The sequence below is a fragment of the Gavialis gangeticus genome, unplaced genomic scaffold (genome assembly GCF_001723915.1).
Source record: "Gavialis gangeticus isolate Ggan-Ray unplaced genomic scaffold, GavGan_comp1, whole genome shotgun sequence".
NCBI lineage: Eukaryota > Metazoa > Chordata > Crocodylia > Gavialidae > Gavialis > Gavialis gangeticus.
Genome location: NW_017729028.1, coordinates 37715389 through 37730200, shown reverse-complemented (window position 1 = coordinate 37730200; position 14812 = coordinate 37715389). Strand labels below are relative to the sequence as shown.

The window sequence follows — 14812 nt, the reverse complement described above, 5'->3', positions numbered from 1 at the left end:
CTGAGATGAATCACAACTGCAAAAGATCAAAGCTAAAAAACATCAATGATGCCATGGGGTACTTTTTAATCTTGTAATGAATGATGATCATGTGCTCTTATGAAGTTGGTCCAACTGCCAACGCCAGATGTGTATATTAAGAAAAGAAGTTGTTTGTGATGTGACAGCCCTGGTTTAGCTGCCAGAGAGAAGAAAAAATAGGATAGCATGGTTTGGACGTCTGAGCAAAATGCAGGTCCTGGCAGAGAGGGGCACTGTTTTCTGAAACATAACTCATTAAGAAAAATACATTTGCTATTGGAGCCACTGGTTTAAGATTCATTATTTCTCCCAATCACCTAGCTTTCCTTGTGCAATGTGGATTCCAGCTGTTCTTGTTTACTGCAGAGATTAATAGAAATCACTGCTGGGCCAAAAATTAGTGGAGGGATTCACAAAAGAACAGAAATTTCTTTAAGTGAAATTTCTACTGAATAATTCCTTTTCCAGAACTATTTTTCTATCATTCACATTAATGACTCCCACACTGGGTCTCTAGGTATTATGATCCTGTACTGCTCCAAAATGACAAACCAACTGACTTGAAGAGCAAACCAAGCAGATATTATTTTAAGCTCAAAGCAAACCCTTCTGGCCACAATCGACTGACTTATTTTCAAAAGAAAAAGGGAAACTAGATACACAAGAACTCCAGCTAGGGTACAGGAACTGACTTTCAGAGCTAGCGAACATACACAGGCCCAAGTGAAGTCAGTAAGAGCAGGTGCCCAATACCTATGGAAATCTAGCCCATAGCAACTAAAATAAAAAATGTAGGTGAATCCTGGAAGTCCTACTTAGCTCTTTTAACATAGATTTACCTTGGCTCCGGTGGTTTCTGGCATAGTGCCATCCCAGCCTAATTAGATTACTCTACCACAGTCTGAGCCATCCCAGCCTATTCACATATTACTCTCTCTACACTCTCCTCCTCCCACCTCCTCATGCTGTGCTATCTACTTCGCATGGAGATTTCCTGTTTCACTGATGCAACAACACGTGGAAGCAGCATCCAAATAAAAATGTGCACATCATTCCTGACTTCACTAACTCCGTCGGTGTTACGCCAAGGGTTCATTTAATCCCAAATCCCCCAGCAGGCCAGATAGAGCAGCTGTCACAAATGAACACAGCATCCTTGTAGTGCAGTTAATTTAACAAGGGAGAGTGGACAGGACCAAAAAAAGCAAGAAACCAAGCAGGCAACACCAGAGGCATCTATGGAATAAAATATTTTTATAGGAGCAGAGCTGCTTGACTGTTCTCACTTGCTGATCGGGGAGAAAATACAAAGATAAGGCAATTCTTACATAAAGCAGAAGACCTTTTAAGTCTCTTCTCTCATTTGTAAATGATCCTGCAAAGCTGGCTGTCTTGGCAGGGGAACCACTTCTTTGTTTACAATTCTGTCTACTGGTAACTTTGCAGTATTTTAAATGAAACTCCCTAAGAGCTCCCAAAAGATCTCATCTATAGCTGCTGATCAAAGGCAAAGCAATAATTCAAAATACTTCATTACCAGGATTTTTTATGTGGTTACTCATCAAATAATCCTTAATCTCTAAATATAATTTAAAATACAGGCAGACCGGGTTAATCCCAATCAATTTGAAAAGAGTTTCTAGTTAGATTAAGAAGCCTAGGATTGGCTTGTTAGTGGTACCTGATGATGTAAGATTGATTACCAGTTAAAGCTGCTAGACAGACAGACAGACAGATCAAGATGGATTAACCAGACCTGACTGTATCTAATAGTAGGTGCTAGCTATAATAATTACTGGAACATGACAAAACACAACTGTTTGAACAATAAAGTCAGCAATCACTACAGCTAGATTCTTGATAAATAAGGAGTGTACATGTTATAAAAAATATATGCGGGTGAGTGACAGGATGGTGGTGTTTTCCTTGTATTTATTTAAAAACCCACATTTTCTTTACATGGGAAACACTCAAAGATTGCTGTGCTGACACTCCAGTGCTTTTATGATTACTCATTTTGCTCTCAAGGGTCTGGGGTGAGTCCACGGATGAAAAATGACATGATGCCAGGAAAACCCAGTTTTCAGCGAGAGGAGGCTCTCAATAATCAGGGTGTTCGATGCATTTATTGTCAGGTGGCAAAAGAACTCACAGGCAAAATACCTACTTTGCATTTTTCCCCATATGTTGGAACAGATCTTGCAAGATGCTGACTATCTCCCATCAGTTTCTGAACATCCCCAGCTTGAAGCTAATGCCTGCTGAGGGCATTCAATGCCCTGCAAGGTTGGGTCTGTTGTTCATAATTCAAATTATATATCAAAACAACGGGCCTGATTCTCATTGACGCTCAGGGCCTTTAAGAGTGTCAGTGTGGTGTACCAAGCCTCGGCTGAAATGAGAATCAGGCTCAATATTGCCATAAGTCAGCAAAGCATTTAAGCATGTTTAACTTGAAGCATGTGAATAATCCAGTGGTTTTCAAATTAAGCGTGATTAAAATTAAGTCTAAGCTCATCTATTTTGCCGAATGGGGACATATGCTTGCCAAAGAAATGTATGATATTAAACAACAGCAAGTGGTTTTACTTGTACAGACTCCCACCAGCAGACAGCAAAAGCATAAAATAGGACTATGAAACTTACTCCTTGGTTCCCTTGGTCCGTCCACGGTAACCTTGATAGCTCTGTGGTATGTAGCAACTTGAGGGGGATTTGTAAGGACAGTTATTGTCAAGGTAAAGCTCTTCCCTACAAAAAAGGGAGGAAAAAAGGAACGGTTTATTATAATATGAAAAGAAGACCCATGCATACTCAATAAAAAATCTTGGGTGTTTACATAGCTGGCTATAGGAGTTTTCTTCTCCTTCAGTTTTACTCTGCTGTCAGGAATATATCTGGGTGTTGACAGTTTAAACACCCCTTATTTAATATTGGGTCATTATATAATAGTAGAATAAGAGTAATTTGCTGCTGCTGCTAAGCCAAATTCTCCCCTTGTTCAAAGTGGTGTGAATTCAAAACCATTCAGTTAATGTTAAGAGTTACTCAATTCTCCAAAAGTGAGACAGAAAGCAGAACGTGGCCCTATGGTATTTACTTCACATGGTTTTATCATTTCATTTTTTTCAATTGACTACAATAAGATGAGGAAAGAATATATATTCCTCATGGGAGTCATTTTAACAGGGAGCTAGCATCTCCCGTCCTTAATAAGCCTGTGGTAATATGATGATATCATCATTACTGGAACAAAGATTTTTTCCCCCCCCCTTTACACATATTCCATTTATTAAATCTTGAAATAATTATCCACGGACAGTGAAAAACTGTTTTGTGCAAGGACAAAATATTGCATGCCGCAGATCTGCATCTTAAACGTTCAATGCTATATTTCACCCAACTCTTGAACATGGTGATCTGGAGCCTTTGGCACACTGAAGGAATTAAAAATAAAGAAATAAATCCAGCAGCCTGGATTTCAGCATGCGTTCTCACAAGAAGACACGGGCCTCTGTTCTGGAGACTCACTGACAGTTGTAATCAGTTAGATATGCAACGGTTAGTCATGTCAGATAGTCAAAACTGAAAACTATTTCAAGACAGGAAAAGGTGGGCGTACAACAGTGACTCAATAAAACAGTCAGCAATCTCAGGCTTTACTGCTCATTTAAGCTGATACTTTACCAGAATTTTAAAACTTTTTTTTTTTTTAACTTTTCTTTTCTTTTCCCTTTTTTTTTTTTTTTTTTTGCTGGTGCCTGTTTTTCCCCTTGTTGAACTCCGAAGGTATTCAATCAAAACACAAATCTTAAACAATATGTAACAGCACAAACTTAATGCAATCTTTTCAAAGCCTAATCTAGAACAGGTTACATATACGGCATAATACAGAACAGAACTTTGGCTGTCAAATACAGTCATTGCCCTTTCTTTTTAACCCAAGTCTTATACTTTCCAAACCTGCTTGGGACACGCATCATTTATTATCAGGCGTGCGACTTTAGATGGTCTTGGCCATATTTTTTAAGAGTAAGAATGTGACAGAGACTGCTTAAAGGGAATATAACTGTCATTTAGAGTAAAATGACTTTCCAGGTGCAACTGTGCTCCAGCTGTGCCCCCTTCACCAAGAGACACAGGTTAGGTTGAAATCTGGGAGTTCGAGACTCAGGCCAGGCTCTGGAAAATTTAAGAAGCTAAATTCTGACAACAGGCAGAAACTGTTGCCCTAAACCCTCGGTGGCGGGAGGGAAAAAGCTCTTTCAATGGCCTCAAGAACAACCACGATAGAAGAAAACAGCAACAGAACCACGGACACGGTCCTAACGCATACACATATGGTGGTGCCCAGGCCAGGCAGTGGTCCCTATGCCTTGTCTCTTTGCAGAGACAAAGTACAAAAGGCAGCTGTGGAAAGGGAGAATCCAGACACGTCATAATGTTACTAAGTCAGCATATGCTGCATGTGTGCTTATTTGTGTATTAACAAGGTTTCATGCCATTTCTCCTACCCCCCCTGGAATTCAGCCCACTGCTTATATCTATATTCACCCGTGACATTTCATTCATTCGTGCTGAGGCAGCTGCCACGGACATCCAAGGGAGCTTCCATGTGTGCCTCCAGGCAGAATTTGGCCCTAGAGTTTTATCCCTTTATTAATATCTCAAGCAGGCATGAAAGCCTGTCAATGAAAATCTACCAGGATGATATGCTGTGCTGGTGACCATTGGAAAATTCATTCATTAGACAAGTACTGCAAGATTTTCTAGCTAAAAAATCCCACCCCCATAAAATGACCAAAAACATCCACCCCGCTACACAAAGGGCTGCATTTGGCCTTCAGCCTGGGCCAGCATCCGAGTGACTGCACTGCCAAAGTGGAATGAAGCAGTATTTTGGGAGCCAACCCCTCTTAATAAATAATAGATCACATTATTGTCCTGTGAGAGCCCAGTACTGCAGGGTCACGAGTGCTTCCATTTCCAATGACGTCAAATGTGATTAAAGGCACCCAACACTTCATAGAAAGTAAACTGTGTCACAGGATCGGGCTCATATACCATAATGGTATATGTTTGCAAGCGTGCTTACTTTTCCAAAGACAGATTTCATTGGTTTCATGGTTATCTTTTATCATCGACCAAACCTACATGATTTTTTTAGTAGCTTTCTCTGTGCCCTTAAAATGTAAGCTATTATTTGTTGTAGCTAAGGACTAATGTTAACACTCTTTTATTAATCTAATTGGCTTGGAAATCTTCTGGCACTGTTTCTTTAGTGTCTCCCAAACCATTCATCCTTTGTCATTAACATATGCAAGTGTAGCTGACATAGTAATGAACAGGACTGGCATATGCTTAAGTACAAGGCCGAGAGAGAAATTATCTTAGAGGCAAACTCAGGAACTTGAGCGTGTTGCATATTTTCCAGCCAGATGCTAATTCAAAACATCAAGACACAAAAACATTAAGGTCCAGATCCGCAGTCTACTGAAGGTGGGAGTCCCACCCATGACTTCTGTGGACTTTCAGTCAGGCCCAAATGTTAGCTACTACCTCAAAACCTCACATAAAACAGCTTTGACTGAGATCTGTGGGACTCCTACTCCTACTCCTACACCTCAAAGGCCCTGTATCAAGGGTGCTTAGTTTTCAGGTGTGTGCAAGAGAACACGTAAACAAAACTATGAAGCTGCCAACTTACGCTGGATCAACAGCAGAGAAAAACATGCAAAAAAAATCAAATTTCGCCATTGGACCACCAGAACCAAGGAAAATGTGGGAGAGAAGGCAAAATGGTAAGTTGATGATTCAGACTTCACAATCAAGTTTAGAGATACAATGATCAAAGGGGGAGCTGCTCAGAAAGATGTAAATGTAAAGTCAGGAGCAGGTGTGGATTAGTTTCTTGTCACTGACAACTTCAAGACACACACCTACCAGTACACGTCTGTGCTCTATGGTGTCACTTTCTCACTTCTGTTTGCTACTACTCTTTCTTTCCCTGCTATTTTAAGTGGAGTTATAAAAATCTATCATTAATGATAACACTCTCTCTCCCTCTCTGTTCTGTCTTAGTCTGGAAGACAAGTCTGGACCAATTTCTCCATCCTGCCTCTGGCAGCAGAATGTAGTATTTCAGATCCTCCACCAAGTCCCGGCTGCTTCAAAGGAAAAACCCTACTTTCTTCCGTTAAGATCATAAGAAATATAGGGGGAGGGGGTCAGCTCTGTTTGGACATAATTACACTTCATCAAAAGAAGCTTTCTTCATCTTCCATGCGTGAAAAGTCTGCAAGCAGTTAAGTCTGTCTTTTTTCTTCTTCTTTTTTTTAAATATAAAAATTGCTATTTGGGAAACTAGCCAAAACTCAGAAAGCCAATATAGTAAAACAGTGCACACCCTTTGTTTTTCTTTGAAGTTTCTTAAATAAATATGTTGAGGGTTTGCAATGTACACTATCGCTTTTCCATAGATTTTACCCAGATTGATCAGAGAAAACTTCTTGTGCAAAGTCTGTAGAATATAAAAGATAAATTAAAGCCCTTGGGTGTGGCCAAATTAAAGAAGTTTTGTGTGTGTGTATATCTATATAGCCTGATTCCTTAGACACTCGTCATCATGTTCTATGTTTTAACAGAAACTATATTTCATAGGTTTCAAATGAGATTCACAGTGCACAGGTAGTACATCATATTCCAGTTATTTTTCAGCACTTGTTATGGGATATACTACTGCTCTTTTATTGAAAAGCAGAACTGGCGATGGAGCCAGAGAAACTTCACATCTAATCCATCAACATAAAGACAAAGGAGACACTAATATTTTTAAAAGGAGAGCAAGAGAACTGGAACAGGAGACTAACGCCTTCTCTTAGGAAGGTGTTATCCTTTTCACACACTCCATTTTCATATGCTATTTCCTTTGCAGGAGAATTGTGCTTTATTATGAAGGTTTTTTAATGAAAAGTTAGAAGCTGAGAAGTACACATTATTGGCCATGTTCCTAAAATGAAAAGTAGTCTCTGGAAACAACCCTTACGGAATCACTTTTATCAAATGCTTCTAATTGTAACAATGTGCCATCTGATTTAAACTATAGAGACAGTTGTCAGATGTTTCACTTGCTCTGACAAATGGTCTCTCTCTCAAAGATATATTCTAACTGTTTTGCAGAGTATATTATTTTAAAATTTGATTTTTTCTGATAATTTTGCAGCATAGACTTTGCATTCTTTTTTCAGAGCTGGTTTATAAAAATGAAAATCTATGTTAAATAAATAAAATGTTTCGACTGAATCGGAAGCTGATATCACGAGCCCCTTTGAGGATCCCTTCAGCAAAGACCAAAGTGTCAGTTTCCTTTAAGACATCCTTTCAGTCATTAACTCAAATGTTAAAGCAGTTGCAAGAAACGTGAAAGGAAATTCTTGTTAATCCTGCTATCTTTATAAAAGCTTCCTATGACTGGAGTATAGATTTCAGATTATAGGAAGCTCCTAAGCAGCAGAGTCAACTTCAGGGCTCTAAATCTCTAGGGAAATAGAAAGTTTTGATTTTCAGGGCTATTCTGAAGTAAGCAATGTATTAGAAGTTACATTTCACTCATATAAAAAGCTCACCATGAAGGTCTATAATGTTAAATAAGTTACTAATGGAGAATATGAGACTTATTTTTTCAGCGCATAACTAGCTTGCCCAAAGTGAACTGAAGTCACTGGAAGGCTTTCCAATTACTAGAACAGACCATGAAGTGTATAGCCTATAGCACGTGTGAGATGCAAAAAACCATACTGATATTTCTTCCTATGAAAACTTAAGAGGTGGCTTTACAGTTAAAGACAAAATAGTAATTTTTTTTCTTTGCCATGCCCTGAATCTTTTTATCTGACTACATATAGCTCAGAACACGGGCTCTTCATTCTTTCTACTCTGCCAGTGAGGTCAAAAGAGGGCACCATGTCTTCTGTAAATATATCTTTTTTTCAAAATTCAGATCTCATAAAAACACCAAAAAATGTAAGGAGTCAGACAAACTTGGCAAGACAGAAAGACAACAAACTTGGTTTGGACAAATGCTGAAGTTTGCAAATAAAACCTGTATTTATCCCCGAAGATGAAAGGCCGATGATGATTTATTTACAGGCTAATCAGTATTTCATTGTGGAACCAGTTTAATGTCTAGACTTTGTTTTTACTTCATTATAAAAATGTAAAATGCAGTGGCCTACCTCTTCCACTTCTGCCCACAAATCTCAGGTCATTAAACCTGGCCACTTGGTTCTTCATCACAGCAGAGGCATTTCTCAGCTCTGCAGAATAGTTTTCATCGTTTCCAGCCATGACAGTAACCACTGTCCCATCAGGCACCTCTCCTAAGGCCACCACCTGTGAAAAGGAGGAGACAGCAACGACTCTTGAAATGACACAGAAAATGTGTATTTGTTACAGCTTTACATGCCGAAACATTAGGCTCTGTGGCAGATACTCCAGCTAACTGTGGTGAATGGTCATGAACTAGCTGAACACGGAACAAAATGCCACATCAAACAAAGAAACATCTTGTATTGTCTCCCTTTCTCGTAGTCTAATAGGGAGTTCCTTTTTTGTTTTAACTCTTCAGACACAGTCAGCATCCCTATGTCGAATATACGGTTTAATTCATCTTGAAGGCCAACTTTGTTCTGAGTAACCAGAGTGCAATGGGGAAACACGAAGTATGGCTCACGTCCATAAATCATACACGAGACTTCATTTGAAATAGAAAGTTGGATATTATTGTTAGCAGCCATATCGTGCTGCAATTGTGTTCTGTTTAAACGCTAAGGCTGTTCCCATCACTGTGGGATCCTGAGCACTGGATCACGTCAGATAGAGTAAGGTTTGGCAAAATTGACAGGAGACTTCCAGTAACATCTTGCTGGTGTGAGGAGTCATGTTGGGGCATCGGCAGTTTGTACTTCCCATTTTGGAGCGTTCCCCAACATGCTATTAAGGAACACTGTGCTGTTGGGACTGACATTTTTTCAGATGCATTGTAAAACCGAGGACTTATCTACTCGTACCTCTGAAAGATCTCACAATGCTTCTAACAAGAGTAGACTGTGGTCAGCCCTAGTACATGTCTGCACTGCACCAGCATATTTCCTTTTGCATGTCAAATACATATAGGATTTTCACCTTTTGTGAATTCCAGCTGCCATAATGGCCATAGCAGACGCCCCCACGTTGCAGCCCTGTCAGATTATAATGAATCTGCAAATTCTGCTAAGACCCGTCAGCAACTATCTCAGACAGGACATGAGAAGATGATGACTTCTTGTCCTAAGTTGGTGTGGTGCTATTGGGGGTTATTAAACAGCTGCTGTATGGCAGGCAGAGAGGTAAAAGAGTTATTTATAGTCTGTTATGAAAATGCTTTGCGATGCACATAAGGATTAGTATACTGCAAGTTTTTAAAACAAATGTAACATTAGAACAGGAGCACTAATTCAGTCAGATTTATGTAAATGATACTTCATATAGGAAGCAAAGATTCTCCATAACAGTCCAAAGGAAATAACTGCCCTATGCTTATGTTATCATAATAGTAATGATAAGAAGAAAAAGGTATAAAAAATACAGATTTGAAAGGTTTGCAATTCTGGGTATTAAACATTGAAAAAATATATACTGTTACTCCTGGCCCATATAATTGTTATCACCTTATGGTAAATTATTGCTTTTTTGCATTAGAGTTATCAACTCTTTCTCCAGAAATATATTTTATTATACTTTGTCATGACCCCAACTTTAAATGCGATTTCCAGGAATGGTTATGTCTGAAACTAATTGTACCATCAATTTATTAAGTGGAAACAATTAAGAGCTCTACATAAATCTGGTTGGCATTATATGGCCTTTTGCTGTGCACCATATTTATCTTGAACAACAAAATGAATGTCAAATGTATAGCAAATCTGAAAAAATATTTTAATTGGTGGATTTCATTACTGAAAATTATTGCTTAGATTATTTGATTTGGAGCAAGCACAGAGCAAAGCTGAGGCGCTATATACAATGGATTAAAATGATGTTTTTATGTCTTTCCAAACACCATCAGGTAACACGACCGAAAATCCAAAAAGACTTTTGCCTTTGCCTTCTGTGTGGTCAGGATTTCATGCAAAGATTTCACTTTAAAGTGATTTTAATGCTACTGATCATAAGAACATAGGAACTGCCATATTGGCCAAGACCCATCTGGGCCATCGAGTCCAATATTGTGTGTCTGACAGCAGCCAGCACTACATGCTGCAGAGTGAGGTGTAAGAAACCCCAGAACAGGAAGATGCAGGACCATCTGCTGCCCAGTTGCATCCGCTCCTACCACTCACTTAAAATGGCCTAAACCTTGACACTTGAGATGTGATATCATTTCTGCCCCTGCTTATTGTTCAAAGATGTACTGTTATAGATCTAGGTACTCTTGTTATCTGGGGAAATCTCCACTGACTGTAAGTTAAAAATATGTTTAGAACATCTTACAAAACAAAAATAACATTAAGTCTAGAAATGCAAAGAAACTCAGAGCAAAGGAGGAAGTGCAAGTGTGTCAAGGGGCCTCAGATGAGGCAGTGAAATTACTGTATCCTCAGCCCACCTCCTTCTGTCTAGGTATGCAGATCTCCTGTTTCTTAAAATTAATCAATCCTTTTTTCTGATAAAATATAGCATAGCTGACAATACCTGGAGACAATGAACTGAGTCTGCATGAGACTAAATCCTCTTTGAAGGCCCATCTACCCAGAACACTAAGTGTCTTTATTTTTTATAGGTTTCCTTGTGGTCCTTAATATTTTTTTTCTTTTTCAAATACTCATTGTTAATTTAAATTCAATTTCATCACTCTCAACCACAGCACAATTTGACTATGACACTTCCAGGTCATAGTATTGTTCATCTCTAACCTGCAACTTTACTATTCTTAATGCACAACATCCATTGGCACGGTATTACGTAACATCACTGTATGTTATTCTTACTAGGGAAAGACGAATTGAAAAGACAGACTGAAATCTGGGGTGCAAACCTGAGCTGTGTCCAATTAAAACAAAGTTCAGTCACTCTGCACCAACAGTTGCTCTACTACAGAGTTAAGAGTAATACTTTTGCCACTGTGGTTTCACATTTTTGTAATGAAATATCCAAAGACTATAGTACGTATGTCATGTCGGTGTTCTGGCCCAGAGCTTTACAAAAAAATTGAAACCGAGAAAAATATACAGCATTTAGGCACTTTGTAAATTAAAAATAACTGTTTATGCCAGGAAACTTTGTGTGTAAAAAATGCAAACTCCACTTGGCCACTTCTGTGCCACACATCACAATTTAAAACAACTTACAATATCCTAGAAAATGAAAGATTATAAATGTATTGTTAAAAAAACATGGGACAGTAGTACTAAGCACAATTTGAAAAAGAATGAAAAGTAGCTACTAGTATGTAGGCTGGTTAGCTATTTTTCAAACATAAATATCTCCACCATTTCAAAATATTTACTTTCCAGAAGGCACCAATCCATATTAAACTACCTATAAATTCTGATGACTAAAATTAAGCATGGTTTTTCTATGAGGGCTCAGGAAAAAAGCACATAAAGGCATAACACACACAAAAAAAATATTCTGACAACTTGAAAATTACTTATCAATTTACATATTTTTCATATAACAATTCACATCTGGTCTGGCAACCTGTTTGCCCAGTTTCAGTCCAATGGGACTTGAAAAGGCCAAGGTATTTGCTCTGAAGGCTGAAGTTATACATGCAAAGCAAAAATACTACGCAATAATATTAGGTAATAAGGCTTTTTGAATAGTAAAACTATTGTTTAAAAAATGAGCTCGTGAAGAAGCTAAATAGCTGTTTTCACACACTAATGTGGCTATCATTTCAATACTTGCTCTCGCAAAATACTGAAAGGCATCATTTGCATCAAATGGGCCCCTGAAAAGCAAAGTGTGCCATATTAAAAATGTTTTTCCTGGAGTTTGACAAAAGAGCATCTGATACTATTAAAAAAATATTTTAATGCTCTGTAACTTAAAACAGAATGGCTTATTTGCACTACTTTTTGTTTAAAAATATACATCTGGGCTGATAATTTATATACCAAGTTTCAGCTTGAAGCTATTTAAAACAGCTGAGTTATAAACTCTGAAAACTGGGGCTTGGAGTGGAAATGTTGACAGCCCCTTAACTACTTGGTGCTACTGGGTATAGCGTTAATACTGTACATTGATTCTTTGCTGCCATCATACATTGACTAAGACTTCGTGCTATTATCAGTATCAGGCAGGGCCAACAAAGCAAATGCAAGCCTGGTGCAAGAACCCTATGTAAGGAGCTCCAGAAAGACATGTCAATAGGGGGCCAAATGCTGGGTGTAGTACTCAAAGAAGTAGCACTGCTGTCTACCATAAAACTCTGACTATGAATAAGGTGAACATAGTTTGGACCCGGGCCCACAGGCTCCGTTTCCTATATATCTTACCTACCTGCACATGATTAAGCAGTTATAAAGCTATGTTAATAAGTGTGTTGTTAACATTCTTCACTCTAAAAAATGATATGCACAAATTTAATCTTACTACTGAGAACATTCAACAAGAACTCCCTCATCAGCTCACATAAATATTAATGCTTAAATTCAAGTGCAATACTTAGCCAACATGATTTTTTAAAATTATAATCAAAACCAGCACAGTTTACAACATACTTCCTTTCCTACATGTGATTTATATCTGTTTTTTAAATTAAAACAGTGGTATGTCCAAAGCACTTTTTAACCAGAGATCCCTGTAAGAGAATTATGATATACTTAGCACACCATTCAAAATATTATCATCAACATATTATTTATTGCCAATAAAACTTCAGTTCCACTTTTCATAATGCGTGCTCCATGCGCACCGTTTTACTCTTGAGTTACTGGACAGCCCAGATGGTCTTTCTTTTTTAAAGATAATTGCTTTTGTTCTCTGTTAAGTTCCAGTGAAAAGTTTTTTTTATATGATATCTAGACCTGTACTCTTTTAGTTGGAAACTACTGTAACGAAACAGAATTTCACCTCAGTGACAACAAATCCATGTATATTTTTTTATTTGCTCAAGATCTTTTTGACCAAACGCAAAACAGGAACTTACAACATCATTGCGTGGCAAATCAAGGTCAGGTACACTGGCTATTCATGTGAGAGCATACGTGCACAGATATTACGCATGTAAAATACAGATGCATGGAAATGCAGACACGCTGGACAGCTGCGATGGGCTGACTAAGGCCACTTCAGCATAACTGCTGCCTCAAGACAATCCCAGTCCTTTTGGGCAGGATAGCTGGTAATCACATGGCATCTCACACTGAATCAAGTGTTTAGCTAGCACGGGCATAAAGAAAGCGCTGCTGCAAAGCACGCAAAAGACATCTCTTGCCCTTTGGTGAGGTTTAACTATGGTGTCTGCACCCAAGCTTTGCCACCAGCATTTCTCAGGGGTTGGTCCACACTTCCAGCAGGGTGTGAGCACCCTGAGAGAGGGACCTTCCCTAGCTGACAGGTCCAAGGAGCCCCAGCCACCAAGGGTGACGGGTCCCCTCTGCCGCCCGCACTCCCAGAGGTGCTGGGCAGCACACCTGAGGGCTGTGCACCCTGGAGGGGGGGGTCCATCCAGACCAGACCCCCCCCGCCTCCTTTCCCGCTTTCCCCGCCAGTCCTGGAAGAAGAGGGGTGTCCCCTGCTTTGCAAGGTGGGGGGACTCCCTGGCTGCCAACCCGGGGCGGTGCCCGCAGCCCGTCGGAGCGCGGTTTGGGGGGCTGCGGGGCAGAGGGCGGGGAGAGCTGCGGGCAGGTGCCCTGTCCAGCCGGGGGGGGGAGACGGGACCCGCGGGCTTTACCTTGAATGCCACCGGGAGGGTCTTGTTGCAGCGCCAGTGCGAGGGCAGCACGGAGCACAGGAAGTTGGGGCTGTCGGTGCGCACCAGCTCGGCGGGGTGGTCCGCGATGATCTCCACCATGGTGCGGTTGTCGTGCGGGCGCAGCCGGGGCACCGCGGCCGCCGCCTCCTGCTGCTGCTGCTGCTGCTGCTGCTGCTGCACCGCGGCCGGGCTCACCTCGCTCATCTTGCCGGGCTGCAGGCTGCTGGAGGGGGGGCTGAACCTCCGGCTGGTGCTGGGATCTACGGGAATACGCATCACAACAGCCACAAGTTAGCGACCTGGGGCGGGCGGAGGGGGGGCGTGCAGTGTGTGTGTGCAAGGGGGGATGATGATGATGATGAGAATAATAATAAAAAATAAAAAAGGAGAAGAAGGGGAAAAAATGAAAAAAGAAAATGAAAGGCGGGGGGTGTGCTCGGAGCAGCCCGGGTGCCAGGCGGGAGGGAGCGGAGCGGAGGAGGGAGCGGGCGCCCCGCTCAGCACAGCCCGGCGGGGGAAGGCATGGTCCCGGCTGCTGCAGGCTGCGAGGCGCTTCTCCTCCTCCTCCTCCTCCTCCTCCTTCCTTCCTTCTTTGCGCTTGTTTTATTGTGCCCCCTCCCTCTCCTTCCAGCCACCGCTTCTTCCCCCCGGGCTGGGGCTGTCTGTCCGCCTCTCTTCTGCTTCCCTCTTCCCCTCGCTGGATGCTCCCGAAAAAAAAAGTAAGAAGAAGACGGAGACGACGACGACGACGACTCGTGCAGGGTGCCCAGGCAGCGAGATTGCAGCGGCGGCTGCTGGAGGAGCAGCAGTGAGCAGAGGAGGGGAGTCTTC

General features: G+C 40.8%; 1 protein-coding gene and 1 long non-coding RNA gene across 4 annotated transcripts in view; one reads left to right on the top strand and one right to left on the bottom strand.

The window, feature by feature from the left end:
• Window positions 1-14812, bottom strand: part of RUNX2 (runt related transcription factor 2) — a 251017-nt gene that overhangs the window by 124077 nt on the left and 112128 nt on the right. For all 3 annotated transcript variants that reach the window (XM_019520966.1, XM_019520967.1, XM_019520968.1), the window contains 3 exons: window positions 13961-14241; window positions 8256-8412; window positions 2668-2772 (listed from right to left, as the gene is read on the bottom strand). In XM_019520966.1, coding sequence (XP_019376511.1) covers window positions 2668-2772; window positions 8256-8412; window positions 13961-14241 — 543 coding nt within the window. The remainder of the gene's footprint in view (window positions 1-2667; window positions 2773-8255; window positions 8413-13960; window positions 14242-14812) is intronic.
• On the top strand, window positions 14190-14718 carry LOC109300282. The gene is made up of 2 exons (XR_002098180.1): window positions 14190-14271; window positions 14613-14718. It is a non-coding gene; the product is annotated as an uncharacterized LOC109300282 (long non-coding RNA).